At 42.8% G+C, this 16,050-nt stretch overlaps 1 protein-coding gene across 1 annotated transcript in view; it reads left to right on the top strand.

The window, feature by feature from the left end:
* The window catches only part of LOC311527329 (protein unc-13 homolog A-like), a 146,814-nt gene that overhangs the window by 75,337 nt on the left and 55,427 nt on the right, over positions 1 to 16,050 (top strand). Inside the window, exon 7 of the mRNA XM_084641197.1 lies at positions 1,722 to 1,785. Coding sequence (XP_084497323.1) covers positions 1,722 to 1,785 — 64 coding nt within the window. The remainder of the gene's footprint in view (positions 1 to 1,721; positions 1,786 to 16,050) is intronic.

The following is a 16,050-nucleotide window of genomic DNA, read 5'->3' as shown; positions in this document are numbered from 1 at the left end:
CCAACCCCCCTCTCCTTCCTGACTGCCCCCCAAGGACCCATGCCCCCATTCAACACCCTGTTCCCCGACCACAGACTGCCCTGACCCCTATCCACACCCCCGCCCCCTGACCACCACCCCTGCCCTCTATCTAACCCTCCCCCCTCCGCTGCCTTCCTCCTTACCGCATTGCCTGGAGCACCGGTGGCTGGCGGCGTGGCTGCACCGGGTCAGGCCGGGCTCTGCAGCTGCGCTGCCCTAGGAGCCCGCTGCTCCGCCGCCTTGAGCATTGTGCTGGCGGCGCAGTGAGCTGAGGCTGCAGGGAAGGGGGATAGTGGGGGAAGGGCCGGGGGTGAGCCTCCCGGGCCAGGAGCTCGGGGACCAGGCTGGATGGTCCCGCGGGCCATAGTTTGCCCACCTCTGACCTAGAGGAATCTCTGCCTGCATTTTTGTGTATTGGAGTACCAGTGTGTAAGGGAATACTCTGTGGCCCTGGAAAAGAGAACATCCACTGTGCCTTCTTTCCCCTCTCCCCCCAAGATTATTAAACAAGCTAATTTCAGAGCACCAGCAATTTTCTAGCCTGCTTGAGACATATTCTTTAAGGTGAAGGGAAAAATTGAAAAGGGGACTGGACAAATTGTAGGGGAAAAGTAAATGTGTGGTGGGAACCTTTGGTGGGAGTGGAGGTGAGTGGGGGGAGGAAAACAGAGTTCTTCCAGGCAGAAGGAGAGTTTGGGCTTGAGAAGAGAGGTTTGGTGGAAGGTGAGAGTGGGAGAGAGTTATTTCCTTGAGGATTTGAGGGAGGACAAAGAGAAGGAACAGAGTTCAGAGAAGGTAAGTAAGTGGGGAAGGAAATGCAAAGTAACTGGTACTGTAAACAGTTTCAATTACCTTTAACAGAAACATAGAAATCAATTAAAAATTTTGATAATAAAAGAAGATGCTGGGGGAGAAAAAGGAAAAATAAAATAAGCAACTAAACAGAAAATGTAGAAAATCTCATGAGAGAAAGTAACAGAATAGAGACGAAAGGCTGGAGTCAGGTAAAGTTTAACATGGCTTTGAGAGAAGCATGGCTTTGAGAGACATGATTAAGAAAAATACAGAGACACAGAGGGAAACTTGGGGAAAAAAGGAGACATGGTAAAATTGTTTTTATTATTGATCATAATTGCCATTGATCTCCCTCTTGAAACAAGATGCCATTTTACATGGGGAAAAAAGAATTGTCTTGTATACTGGGGGTTAGTGTTCTGTACCACTTGTGACCAGGCTCTTTCTCCATGTTTCATCATGCATTGCCTGGCTATGATACTGTGGAGGTTACACCAGCTGTGTCTCAGCTGATAAGGACGCAGCTAAAACAATTACATTCTTCACACCAAGGTAGTTTGATGATTCTGCCTGCATTTCTGGACCAGCTTTTTCATTCTCAAGCTATTACACCTGTTACCATGATTGCCAGAGAATTTTTTGTACAAAACTAATACTTCATAAAGTACAGTAACAGCCTGTGACAATTGAATATATTGTATCCTATAGTAAAACTAAAAATACAAAACAGATGCCAGTTCTTGTTCATTCTGATCACAGAAGCCTCATGATTGTTGTTCCAATGTATGCTTTATCAGAGCTGGTTTTGGACCTGCCTAAATTACATTATATAGCTAATATTCTTTGATCATATTCTGATATTTATATATGTTCATTATCAATTGTTTTTTTCCTCTTTTTCCTAGCAATAAAGATCAAGTTTACATAAGTAGTTTGGCAAAAGCAAGATGGACCAGAGCTATTCAGAAGGTAGGCACTTCTTATAATTACTAGCTATATAATGTGCTGCTGTAACTTAGTTTTCCTACGAAGGAAAATATGAGCTTCAGATCCACAGCTGTTGTAAATGAGTGCAGCTCCATTACACTAGCTGAAGATCTGGCCCTGGAGAAGTTTTGTTCAGATGCCTTTGATTCACAGGAACACTTCTCACTGTCTCTTGAGAAGCTATTTTCTTCAAGATAATCTAATGGCTTATTTTGTTGGATAATTTTTTAGGGTTCTGAAGATTATCTTTTGCCATGTTAATTGTAGTATAGGGCATTTTAGCTGCAATTCATATTGTCAGAAACATAAACTCTCTTCAGAAAGCGGTAGCAGAACAAATAAAGAGATTGCAAACAGTATGATGTATTTCATTTTAATGTTTAAAATAAATTGTTCCAGGAGATGTTCTATCCAGCAAATACTCAATACAGCTGTATTGAAAATGTCATCAATTGAAAATGCATTTTGCTGCTGGTTATGGCAATTAGAATTTGCACAAACAATATCATTTATTTACAGAGTTCAGTTGCTTTAAGTGCTTTGTCATTGCCCATTTCTGAGTTGCGTTCTCTGTAATGTGACTTGGTTGCCTCAGATGATTGGGCCCCAGGACACAAAGCTCGTCATTTCTGGGGCAGCAGTTCATATCTGCCACAAATTACTCAGTAGCGCTATCTGTTGTTGTTATCTGATAGTTGAAAAGGGTGGTCCAGCTGGAGAAAGGTGATGGTATTAATTCAGTTCCTAGAATTCAGGTCCACATCAGGTTCTTCACCTATCACGATTAGCACCTCTTGGTACACTCAGCAGTGCTACTGAATGTGGTATGCATAGAACTGAAAGTTAACTACCTGCTCATCTGTAGAGATGGTTCCTTCAGTTACAGTTGTGCTCAAAAATCATGAGTCGGGCCTCAAATTATGAGACTGGTTTAAAATCATAACTCTTTAAAAAAGAATAATAGACTTGTGGGGGAGGAGGTTGGCTGTTGAGTCTTTACAGTAGACTCAGGTAGTGATGTAGTGTGGAGAAATGCTCAATCATGAGGTCTAGAAACATACTCCCTTTTTTTTTCCTTCCTGAAAGCTGAGATTCTCTTGTAATCACTTGACTCCAGGAGTCAGGAGCCCTTTTTGTATTGTAGATGGCCATAGCTGGTTAAAACTTTGAGGTTCTCATGCCTAAATGAGAGATTGTTTAGCCTATTATGTGGTTTTTCACTGCTTTCGTTGGCAACACAACCACCATTGATCTCTATTCTCCAAGAATGGATTTGAGCTGTGTTGCTCCAAACAACCATTTAGCCAGTTTTAGGTGGCTATCTGCTGAGCTCATGTTTGAGAGTCAGAATGTGCGTCTGCTGCTCCTTACTCCACAAGAAGCCTTGCTGATGTCAATGGGACTGCCAAAGTGAGTAAGGTTATCACAGGGTCTGGCCCTCAGTACATATTTTACCTTGTTTGGAGAGTTTGCTTAAAGGATAAATTCCGTTGCCAGGGCCTAGCTCAATTATCTTGTCTCGGGATGAGAGACTGCCTGATAGGAATCTGCCCTTGAGGCCAAGGAAGACTAGAGGAGCTGTGGGAGTAGCATCTGTATGCCTACCATCTTTGGGGTGATGATATGGATAGCCCCTGTGGAGCTGGGTTTTATATCATGCAAGGGTTGTCTGCTTTCCTTTATCTTGTCTTCCTTTCTGCCTCCAACCTTTTATGCAGTGGGAACACACCAGTGCCAGTTGCACAACCACAAAGATAGGGGCAGGATCTGCTGCTATGTGCCTTCCACTGTCTGATCACTTATACCAGGGGTGGCCAACCTGAGCCTGAGAAGGAGCCAGAATTTACCAATGTACATTGCCAAAGAGCCACAGTAATATGTCAGCAGCCCCACATCAGCTCCTCCACTGCACTGTCTTCTGCTGAGCACCCAGGAGATGACAATGGCTAGCAGTCATACTGTATCATCTGCTGCCAGCAAGATGTATAAAGATCTCCCCTCCCTCCCCGCACCTCCCAATCAGCTGTTTCGTGGTGTGCAGGAGGCTCTGGGGGGAGGAGGAGAGAAGCGAGGGTACTGCAGGCTCGGAAGCGGGCCGGAAGGGGTGGAGTAGGGGCAGAGCCAAGGGTTGAGCAGTGAGCGCCCTACGGCACATTGGAAAGTTGGTGTCTGTAGCTCCAGCCCCGGAGTCGGTGCCTATACAAGGAGCTGCATAGTAACTTCTGAAGAGCCACATGTGGCTCTGGAGCCACAGGTTGGCCACCCCTGATTTATACAATATTCAGCAACCAAGAAATAGCCTCAACCTGCATATAAAGCTGGGTACCTGTTGGATTCATTGCTTACTGTGAAAGAAGAGGCATCAGACAATCAGCATCTATTGATTATCTAGTGACGATCCCAGGTCCCATTGCTACTCCGAAAAAGAAATTCTCTGTGGTTGGTGCTACCTCACACACAGTAAGTAAGAGCAGACTTTGTCCCACAGCACTGCAGGAAGCAATGCGCTATATTTATAAGAGGAGGAAGAAACTTTGTAATTGTGAACTGCTGGTTTGCCGTCTTGTGAAATACTCTTCTAAATTAAAAAAACTTTATGAATAATCCCAACTGTACATACAAAAATGATGGGGTATAAATTACCTGTCACCACTCAAGAAAGAGATTTTGGAGTCCCTGTGGGTAGTTCTCTGAAAACATGGACTCCATATGCAGCAGCAGTCAAAAAAATGAACTAAATGTGAGGAATGATTAGGAAAGGGATAAAGAATAAGACAGAAAATAATATATTGCCTCTATATAAATGCATGGTACACCCACACCTTGAATACTACATGAAGTTCTGGTCACCCCATCTCAAAAAAGATATGTTCGAATTGGAAAATATACATAGAAGGGCAGCAAAATGATTAGGGGTATGGAACAGCTTCCATAGGAAGAGAGATTAAAAAGACTGGAACTGTTCATTTTGGAAAAGAGACAACTAAGGGGGGAAATAGGATGGAGGTCTATAAAATCATGAATGGTGTGGAGAAGTTATTTACCCCTTCACATAAAACACGAAACAGGGGTTACTCAATGGAATTAATAGGCAGCAGGTTTAAAACAAGCATAAGGCAGTACTACTTCATACAACACATAGTAAACCAGTGGAACTTGATTCCAGGGGGTGTTGTGAAGGCCAAACGTATAACTGGGTTCAAGCAAGATTTAAATAATTTCCTAGAGGATAGGTCCATCAATAGCTATTAGCCAAGATGGTCAAAGACACAGCTGGGTGCTCATAAACTTCAGATTGCCAGCAGCTGGGGCTGGATGATCGGACGGATCACTTGATAAATTGCCCTGTTCTGTTCACTCTCTTTTTAATATCTGGCACCAGCCACTGTCAGAAGGGCTGGATGGACCATTGGTCTGACCCAGTATGGCCGTTCTTATGTTCTTAAAAGCCAACTGGGTTCTAAAAAAATGAGCTCATTACAGTGTTGGCTGCCAGATATATGATTATTCTCTCTTCTCGGGAGACGTAGGGAAAATGCTTGGCAGGGTGATGAAGTCAGAGCCTCAGCTTTCTGCCGTGTTGAAGACTTTAATTTCTGCCATTAAAGATCACTGATTCATGATACTTGACAGTTAATCTATGGGTGTGAATCACTTTTGGGGCCTATTACTGCTTAATTGTGTGTAGACATTTGAGAGCAAGCTCTGGTAAAATCTCACCCAGAATCCTTATTTATGTTGTTGTTTTTCCTGAGTGCTCTTAGCCCAGAAGAAGAGAACAAAATGCCACTTGTATCATGGTGTCGCTTCAGAATAGGGAAACAAGTGTGTGAATAGCAGATACTTGTGCCTTTTTCATGTCTGTTTTATACAACAGTCTGTGTATCTTTTGTAAGATTATATTTGCTTGAAAAGGTATTTCTAAGCCATTGCAGAATCCAGAGCTGTGTTTTGACAAAGTTGTCAGTGTTGAAATCAGCTTTATAATTAAGACTGTTGTTCAAATCCTAATACGTTTTGCTTTGCATTCTTATGTTCATGTGACACAATTTGTGTAGTTAACTTCAGAATTCATTTCTTTGTGACTTGCAAAGAGGATTTTCTGCGTTTCTCTTAATCATGTTAAACTTGCTAAAAAATGTTAACACACAATGGAAAAAATGCAGACACTTTAAAAAGTTTGTTGGGATAGACATTGATTTTTAAACTGTTTTGTGTCATCTTTTTAATATTTTGTTTTTCCCTGTTAGGAGCTTTCTTCCTTTCATATTCAGGACAGCTTTTAATTAACTCGGGAATGTGTTTAAGGAAAGAGAAAATATAAAACACAGAGATGCATTAGATGTTTAGGAGAGAGAATCTCCTATCGAATTTACTATAGAACAACACTGAAAACCTTTCTCTTTTTGTAATGTTCAACTGTGAAACTTTAGTCCATTGCAAACTGTGGCTGGGGAGTGTGTCCATCTATATCTTCTTCTGATCATTTTTTTGGCAGGCGGTCTTGAAGGTGCCAACGTGCTAAGGGTTAACATTATGAAATCTTCATGGTATAACTGAGTTTATATTTACGGTAAGAATGCTACTAATCCTTCAACATGAAACAAAAATGTAGTTTCAGACCATTATTAGTCATATTGTCATCTACAGGCTGGTTTCTCCTCCAAGTAAGCAGTGACTGCTTCATGCAATTCCTGGTTGTTGTGTAAACCTGTGATTAGGAAGTTTTCTATTGCAGAAATGTGGCCTCAGTTAAATACTATGTAATAAACTCACTTGTAATATTTAGCAAATGTGAATGCAAAGCACAGAACTAATGTATTGAAGTGGGAAAGTATGTTCTCTGCATGGAAAGTTATTGACTGTTTGGAGCTAGGGAAGAATAATTAAATGGCTGCTGTATCCCTCAAGAAATTCAAAGGCCAGTCCAGGAACTCCTTCCACTGACTTCAGTGTAGGTATCCTGGATTTACTCTAGTGCCCATGAGACCAGAATCTGGTCCCAGATTTACATGGTTCTGTACTGAAATAAATTTCAAATTCCATAAACTAGCCATAGAGCATTCAAGTGTAACATTTTATGCCATTTTTACCAGCTTTATGTCATCATTTGTGGCATCCCAATTCTGAGTTAGCCAAAGGCTGTTCCATCAAACAGCCAGAGCCGGAGCTCAGAGGTATCTGGTACTATGCCTTTTCCCCCAGGAAATCCCACACTATCAGTGTCATAAATATAAAGGGAAGGGTAAACCCCTTTAAAATCCCTCCTGGCCAGAGAAAAACTTCTCTCACCTGTAAAGGGTTAAGAAGCTAAAGGTAACCTCGCTGGCACCTGACCAAAATGACCAATGAGGAGACAAGATACTTTCAAAAGCTGGGAGGAGGGAGAGAAACAAAGGGTCTGTGTGTCTGTCTATATGCTGCTTTTGTCGGAGATAGACCAGGAATGGAGTCTTAGAACTTTTAGTAAGTAATCTAGCTAGGTATGTGTTAGATTATGATTTCTTTAAATGGCTGAGAAAAGAATTGTGCTGAATAGAATAACTATTTCTGTCTGTGTATCTTTTTTTGTAACTTAAGGTTTTGCCTAGAGGGATTCTCTATGTTTTGAATCTAATTACCCTGTAAGGTATCTACCATCCTGATTTTACAGAAGGGATTTCTTTACTTCTATTTACTCCTATTTCTATTAAAAGTCTTCTTGTAAGAAAACTGAATGCTTTTTCATTGTTCTCAGATCCAAGGGTTTGGGTCTGTGGTCACCTATGCAAATTGGTGAGGCTTTTTACCAAACCTTGTCCAGGAAGTGGGGTGCAAGGTTTTGGGAAGTATTTGGGGGGAAAGATGTTTCCAAACAGCTCTTCCCCAGTAACCAGTATTTGTTTGGTGGTGGTAGCGGCCAATCCAAGGACAAAGGGTGGAATATTTTGTACCTTGGGGAAGTTTTGACCTAAGCTGGTAAAGATAAGCTTAGGAGGTTTTCATGCAGGTCCCCACATCTGTACCCTAGCGTTCAGAGTGGGGGAGGAACCTTGACAATCAAGGATTGCAAAGTATAGAGGGTTTAAAGCTGCTACATCAGCTCTGTGCCACCAAGGGAATTTCTGAGTAGCTGGTGATTCTGATAGGGTGCAGAAAGGCAATATTCTAACAGGATATCTGTCCCAAAGAGCTCTTTAGCTCACTGGGGCTAATGCATTTTCCCCACACTTGTGTTATTCAGCTGGCTTTCAGCTGCAAGGATCAGATTGAAAATGGTTTGTCTGTTTATGTATTTATGAAGGAATAGTGCCTGGAAAGGTACATCTCTAGCTTGGCTACTACATGGCAGTGTTTGTGTGTATCTTCTAAGCATTAATATCACACTAGTTGCTGGGACATCTGAACATCTTCCACAAAGCATGATGTCCCCATGTCAGCAAAGCACTTAGGTACATGCTCAACTTTAAACATGTTAGTCTTATTGATTTTAATGGGACAGATCATGTGCATAAGGTTTTAGCTGAATCAAGGTCATAAATGAGCAGTCTGTGTAGAGTTTCTAAAATTGTCCTCTGGGGCTTGGCTGTCTTTTTTTTTTTTTTTTCTTTTCTAGGCACACGTAGGCAGGGTTTATTATTATTTATTGGAATGCTAATGCAAAGAAATGAGTCTTGTTGGTTGTTCTGAAGATAAGTTTCATGGTTATTCTGTCCTTTGGCATGAAGTTACCACAGCAGAGAGTGAGCTGCTGAGAAAACGGTCCTTTTCTCTGGCTATTCTTAACCTGACTTGAGCCCAGACTGGAACCTACCCAGAATACCATTGGCACTGATGTGTAGCTGGTGCTAAAAAATCTTACCTTCTCTAAAAATGGAAGGAGAGAAATGAGTGGGTGACTGGAAAGCTCAAGAGCGTCAGGAAATGCATTGAGGAGGGAGGTGGACCTCTGCATCTACCCTCTCAAAGCAAGAGCTTGGAAATGCATATGGATAATAGTAATACAGGGTATGTCAACATCGCAATTTAAAAACCTGCGGCTGGCCCAGGCTCACAGGGCTTGAGCTAACGGGCTGTTTAATTGTGGTGTAGATATTCAAGCTCAGGCCGGAGCTTGAGCTCAGGGGTTCTCCTCCTTCGTGGTGTCCTAGAGTCCAAGCTCCAGCCTGAGCCTGAATATCTACACTGTAATTAAACAGCCCCTTAGCCTGAGCTCCATGAGTCTGAATCAGTTGACTTGGGCCAGCCATGGGTGTTTAATTGCAGTGTAAACATACTCACAGTGGTTATGACAATAGCACTTAGTGTGGACAGGAGTCCTAGCTGCAGGAGGTGAGTCACAAGGAACCCAGAAATCCACAAACATTCAGAAGCCAGTCTGACAGGCACTTGAGGGTTTCAATTTACAAGGCACAGCAAGACCAGCTTGGTGCATCTCAGTCCACAAACATAGCAAGTGCATCTCAGCAATCATAATTCAAGTGAACTATTAAAAGGGGAGACAACCTGGACTAAGTAGACTTCGTTTTGCCTGGAAGAGCCAGATACTCTCCCTGGTTTGTGCAAGCATAAGCCAGTGCTATTGAGGTTCTGAGCCCCTGAAGGCGTTAAGTCTGCCTGGTGCAGGAGTGTGACTGAGCTAACTACCCATTATCCTGACTCTGCCATGGGGTCTGGAGCCACCTCTAAATGTTGGCAAGGCAAGGCCAAGTCATCTGAGAGTCAGTCTCTCTCTCTCTCTCTCTCTCAGGCAGTTTCCACCAGCAGGGCTCCTACGGAGCCCAAATTGCCCTCCCTCATGGAGCTGCCTGCATTGGGGTGAGGGTGTGATTTCTATTTGAGACTTCTAAACCCCTCCACTAATCGGTTCAGATCAGGTGACTATTGTTTCCCACCACCACCATAGCTGCATGGATGAAACCATCTGAATTCAGCTTGATATTTTTTTTCGGTGTATGTTTGGCCTCAGTCATAGGTGTTTTGTATGCCTGCATAAAATCCTTGTATAGAAGATGATTGGACTACTCCCTTTCCATCTCCCTGCCAATCTATGACTCAGCAGCTTCAAATTTCAAAGGCCATTAAGCCATAGTGAACTTCAGGCCCTAGAAACAGCCAGCATATAATGAAGGATCTGCAAATCAAGAGAGAGAAAGCTTCTTCTCAATGATGATGATTTGGCTTTCTGGGAGTTGATCAAGTCCCTGTCTGGAAAAGGAAACCAAATATAATAAAGCACCAGTGATGATAATTCTTTAGTGCTGGGGGGGGGGGAGTAACCTTGATGGTGAAAAGCACATGATAATGGTCAGACCAGTGTGATTTCAGCACAGAGATATGGCTGAATATATAGCCAACCCTCTGGGAGTTTTCCTGAGCCATTTCTGCTGTTATGGTATTTACTCTAGTTTTCATTATTCCCTCATATGCTCTTTCTGTACAGTTTAATGTCTTTGTAACTTGTACTTGCCATTTCTTTTGTTAATGCATTCCCTTCCCCCTCCTCCCCCTCCAGTAAAAGGAAACAGAAGGAAATCGTGAGGTTTCACTCATTTCCCCTAGAGGGAATATAAAGGCAATAATTTATGAATCACCACTATATTGTGAAAACGAACTGAGTTAAAATTTTCAGAAGTGAGTTAACTGAAGTCACGTTGACCTTCAATGAGACTTAAACTCCCAAATGCCTAAAGCCCAGATTTTTAAAGATATTTTTGTATTGTCCCACTCAGTCTTGCAACGCCTACGTCTCATTTTCAAAAGTGACTTAGGTACATAGGAGCCTAAGTCCCAGTGACTTTCATTAGGATTTTGGCCCCTAAATCAGTTAAACGCCTAAGTGTCATTGTTCATTAGAGCAAAGTTTAAATACTTTCAAAAAATCTGGGCCTTAAGCATTTTGGAAAATTGAACTTCAGCTCCTAAGTAGTTCTGTTATTTGAACTCTTAGTAAGACTGTAAGATAAATATACACTGGCTTAAAAGTGCATTGCAGAGATCACACAGATCAGTTTAAAAATTAAAAAGTACAAGTATAAACCACCTCCAACATTTATATCACTGTGTTGGGTTTTGAATTCCAGTTTGTCTGATTATTAGAACTTACTTCAAATAAACAGGGCACTAAAATACCATTAGAGCATACATGGTATATGTTTGGTATACCTTTTTGAACCAGTTTGTTGCCATGCATTGTTGGATTTCCTATTTTATCTAGTACTTTTGAGACTTTTCCCATCTTAAGACTAGTAAAGGAGATAATTGTATTTTTTTTCCAGATATAACATAGACATAACAAAAAAGAACACCCTGGTAAGTACTTCTTGCAGAAGTATTTACAGTTCTAGTGTTAGTGCAGAAGGGACTGGAATTTGAGCCCTTTCTCTGAATCATATGTTGCAATCAAATGATTTTTCTACTGCGGTGAGTTCCCTTGATCTTGCCACTTCTCTCCCCAGAGAAGAAAAGGGGGGAAAAACGGGGGGGCAGGGGGAATCAGATGAAAACTCCTTCAGAGAGAAGCGATAAAGGGCTCTGGAGGTCTCCATTAAAAAACACATTGCTAGTCATCTCGATGAAACAAGCTCTGATAAATTACTAAGAGACTTTTGATATTTGGGCACTTTCTTCATTGTGAGTTGATGCTCCAAGCCCAGCAACACCTTTTGAAAAAGAAAATAAAAGGGGAAAAATGGTGTTTTCAGAAAAGCAAGAAAATGATCTCAATGCTTGATTTCTAGATTTGGGCCAAAATATTTCCCTAAATTTTGTTTGAAAATGGGAGATGTTCTAAACATAGGTAACTGATATCCATTCAGGTGCTTTGGAACTAAAGTTGGGCAGAGAACAATAATTTCATTTAGTGGAGGATTTTGAGTATTCAGAAATTGGTTTTATTCCAGTTCAGAACGATAACTAAAACTTTTGAAATGCTACATAAAATGGAATTTCCGTTGTCCTTCCAGCTCTGGGAATCCTTGTGTTGATACAGTCTCATCAGACACCTGCCTGGTTTCTGACAGAATTTTGTCAAAATCAACACAGTGCCATGGAACATTTTGATTTTAATGAAGCAGCAAATTCTGATTTAAAAATGTTTTTTTTTTTAAAAAAATTTCCATCTAGTTCTATTCAGAATTGTTCTTGCTGAAAAAGAATGGTCCTTTCAGAAAGATAAGTTTTGAAAACTCTGATTTATTGATATTACCTTTCCATTTGTTCACTTTTCTTTGTTACTGATTATTTGTATAGTGGTAGCATGGGTGCCCATCAACCTGGTGTCTGAGTGCCTAGGCACTGTGCCCATATATAACAAAAAGAATATTGAGGCTAAATATAAGACAAGACAACAGATAACACAACAGACAGATGGTGGAGGCATGGGGCAAGAGTGAAACACACTGGTGATTAGAGTAGTATGCAGAGGTCACAGAACACCAGCTGCACTAACCATTATAAAATGATTTGTGGGTGTCTCATTATAAGTTTAAAAATTTTCTTTGTCTTCAGTCTCATTCAACTTTTCTTGGGGTGAGGTGGAGAGGGGAATAGTGGTTAAAATATCATTAATAGAGAGAATGGGGTTGATGTTTGGAGTAATACCCAGCATACAGGGCATAAGGTTAAAAGGCTGGAACAGTGTAAAGTGGGTCTAAAAGCCTTACATCTCATCAGAGCGAACTCCTGTGCTGGGGTATGTTAACCCCACGCTGACAAAGAAAGGGCTTGGGAGAGTTTGTGTGTGCTAAAGTAGACCTCCCCCTCCAGCACTATCAATCATGCATGGTAGGGAGCTGGGCTTTAAAAGGAGGAAGCTGCATTACATAAGGGGGAAGCCCTGAGAAGGGAGGAAATAGAATAGCCCCTGGAATGGCAGGAGGCCCCTTACTCCAGAAACCTCCCAGCTCTGGGAGGAGTCCAGCAAACCTCAGGGGTAAGCCTGGTAGGAAGGGACTAATGTGGTTACCCAGCCATAGGGACGCCAATAAAGCTGCTACCCAGGCACCCCTGAAGTAAGGTGGTGCCTCAGAGTGAGTTTGTTTGTCTTGTTTGTTTGTTTTTTGTTTTGTTTTGCCTTGTTGTTGACCTCAGGAGGGACTAGTTTTGTGTTGGCCTGAACTTTTCCTTTTCCCCCACCAGTAAAAGTTAGGCAGGCCCACAAGGGTGAGGTTGCTACCAGGACTAAGAGGCTGTGGCTTCTACTAGGCCAACCCCATGGTAGAAACTGGGCATGGTGAGGGTTCCCAGCCCAGCTAAGGAGACTCCCTTTTTACACTTCCCTTGGCACAGAGGTGGTCAAACTACAGCCCGCGGGCCACATCTGGCCCGTGAGACCGTCCTGCCTGGCCCCTGAACTCCCGGCTGGGGAGGCTAGCTGCCAGCCCCTCCCCCGCAGCCTCAGTGTGCTGCACCGCCAGCGCTCTGGCCCGCCGCTCCTGCCGGGGAGAGCAGCAGCGTGGCTGGCTCTGGCATGGTAAGGGGGTAGTCAGGGGACAGGCAGTAGGGGGGGTTGGATGGGTCAGGGTTCTGGGGGGGGCAGTCAGGGGGCAGGGATAGGGGGTGGGATCCCGGGCGGGAGGTTGGGGCAGGGGTTCCCGGGAGGGGGTGGTCAGGGGACGAGGAGCAGGTGGGGTTGGATGGGTCGGGGATTCTGAGGGGGCCAGTAAGGGGGCGGATGGGGGAGGGGGCCAGGCTGTTTGGGGAGGCACAGCCTTCCTGAGCTGGCCGTCCATATAGTTTTGCAACCCCAATGTGGCCCTCGGGCCAAAAAGTTTGCCCACCCCTGCCTTGACACAAGGGACCCTGGTTCTTTGCAAGTCCTTGGGTAGAGAGCACAGTGTAGGCAGGAGGGCATGCCAAGGCTGGGGTCTCTAAGACACATCACAGAATCTTCCTCTTTGAATTTTCCTAAATTTGCTACATTTGAGACATTACAGTTCACATCCCAGTCGTAGGTCCCTGCTGCACAACTGAACCCCAGCAGCTAGAACTTCAAACTGATGTCAAATGATCTAAAACTCTGTCGTGCCCAGATGCACACACGAACACAATGCTTAATTTCTTCACTTTTTTTAATGCACAGTTGCTGATGTAATTTCTCAGATGCAAGTCAAAATTGTGAAGTGAAAGGGAAAGACTGGCAAACAATGATAAATGTATTAAACTTCCCAGAGGACTTATCTAACTCTAGTATTTAATAAGTCACTCACAATGCATTTTTCTTGTGAGAATGTACAGTTTTATTTTTTTATCTCCTTAATTGAAATCTGTCAAACTTCCTTTAGTATCTGCAGAAAATTGTGGCTGCTTTTTTGTACATTAGGCAAATTTACACACAACATTGTAGTCATTTTTCTGTAATATTCCTATTACACATCCTGCTCCGAAACAGAATCTATGTTGTGCAGTTAATCCCCTGTCAATTTTAATTTAATTGTACAGCAAAATGGCTGCTGAAATTGCCTTTGATTCATTTCTTTATAATGTTTAACAGACTGCAGGTTTTATAAAGGATTTCTGTATAAAAATTACCTAAGTCAGGGGTCCTCAACGTGGTGCCCATGGGTGCAGTGGTGCCCGCCGGGGCAGTTGTGTGTGCCCGCAGGACACCGTGCCGCCGAAGTGCCTCCGAGAATCGTTGACCTAAGTAATGGATATATTCCATCTTTATTTTGTGGGTCATGCATTGTCATTTGTTTAATGATTACACAAATGGTTGGTTGTTGGAGCCTGACCTTAGCTTCTCCCAACTTCTGGAATTAGTATTTCATAGGTAGGCCATGTGCACTTCGAGCTGTGTTTGGACATCCCAGCTCTGGAGCTGGAAATGCATGACCAGCCTTATATCTGCAGTGTTGTTGCAGACCTGAAGTAGAGCTTTGTGTAAGCTTGAAAGCTTGTCTTTCTCACCAACAGAAGTTAGTATCTTTTATTGGACTATCTTACCCATCTTGTCAGTCTTATATATGGTATGCCCGTTCCTGACCATTCTTGCTTAAAGTCATTACTGGCTAGGAAAGGTAAGTTTCTGTCTTTGCAATACAAATAAATGGAGTAAACTACCTGTTTTTGTTTGTTTTTTTTAAACTGGAACCAACATTTCCTGGCTTTCATAAACTTTTGTTGTCTTGGCATTGTAAATTACAACTGAAACTTCTCAGTGTTGCTTACTATTTTAGAGTGAAGGTCTGACCATAAGTCTTACTTCTGCATTGGGATTGCACTAGAAGATCCAGGTGCAGAATTAGGGCATCATATTGTTTGCATCATACTAAAGTCTGCCGTTGTAAGATTATATGACAGCTGGTCCTACAGGAGACTACATCTGTTAAGAAACATTTTAAATAAAATCACAAGTGGGGAGGGCGGTGAGAGGTAATAGTGAGACTGGGCAAAAGAAAAGCTTTGGGAAAGGTTAGAAAACAGCGACTGTCACTTTGGGGTGAACTTCACCTGTGATCTCTTCCCCCCCATGCCTCCCAGTCTCTCTCCTCTTTCAAGTGACAGGCACCTAATTGTACTCTGAAGTTCACCCCACTTTAGACTGGATCCCCTATTTCCACCATCCAGCCATGGTTACAAGGTGAACGATACCTTATATGCCCTGACAGCCCCTCAGAAGTGCACCCACCCACTACTTCATCATCTACAGATTAACCAGTACCCTGGGAGATGTCCCAATAAAGCATCTGACCTGACTAAGTAACATTTAAGTAGAGTATATTTTCTAGAAATTCTTTTAGGCTGGCATTTTCAAAGATGCCCAAGGCAATTAGGTGCCCAATCACACTGACCTTCAATAAGAGCTGTAAACATAACTCCCTTAAGTTTCTTTATAAATCTTCCTCTGTGTGTTTCTTAAACTGCTACTGTACACTGTCCACATACTGTGAATAACATTCTAGAGAAAACTAGATGAGGGAATGGAGTTGTGCCTGGTGTTAAAATACAGATTGTATAAGTACACAGTGAAGAATGGCATATGCAGCCTTCCTACCCTTGGCTGGCTTGTACAAGGGCCTCATAAATTTGCACACTCTGCATTCTGGAGAGTGCAGGCACTGCTCCCTTTAGGGTGCAGATTGATCCAGAGAGAAAAGGGAATGGTAGGCAGAGCCATGGAGCCAACCTCTGACTCCACCTGTAGCCATGTATGAGTAAGCTGCACTTCACAAAGGTCTGTCATACAGTATGCTCCGTGACTGCGCATGTGGAATCTCCCTCCATGGGTATTGTGCAGCTGCCTACTATCCCCAGTGTGGGACTTTG

Source organism: Lepidochelys olivacea (assembly GCF_965140295.1).
Source record: "Lepidochelys olivacea isolate rLepOli2 genome assembly, chromosome: 10".
NCBI lineage: Eukaryota > Metazoa > Chordata > Testudines > Cheloniidae > Lepidochelys > Lepidochelys olivacea.
Note: the sequence above shows the minus strand (reverse complement) of the source record. Positions and strands in the feature narration are given on the sequence as shown.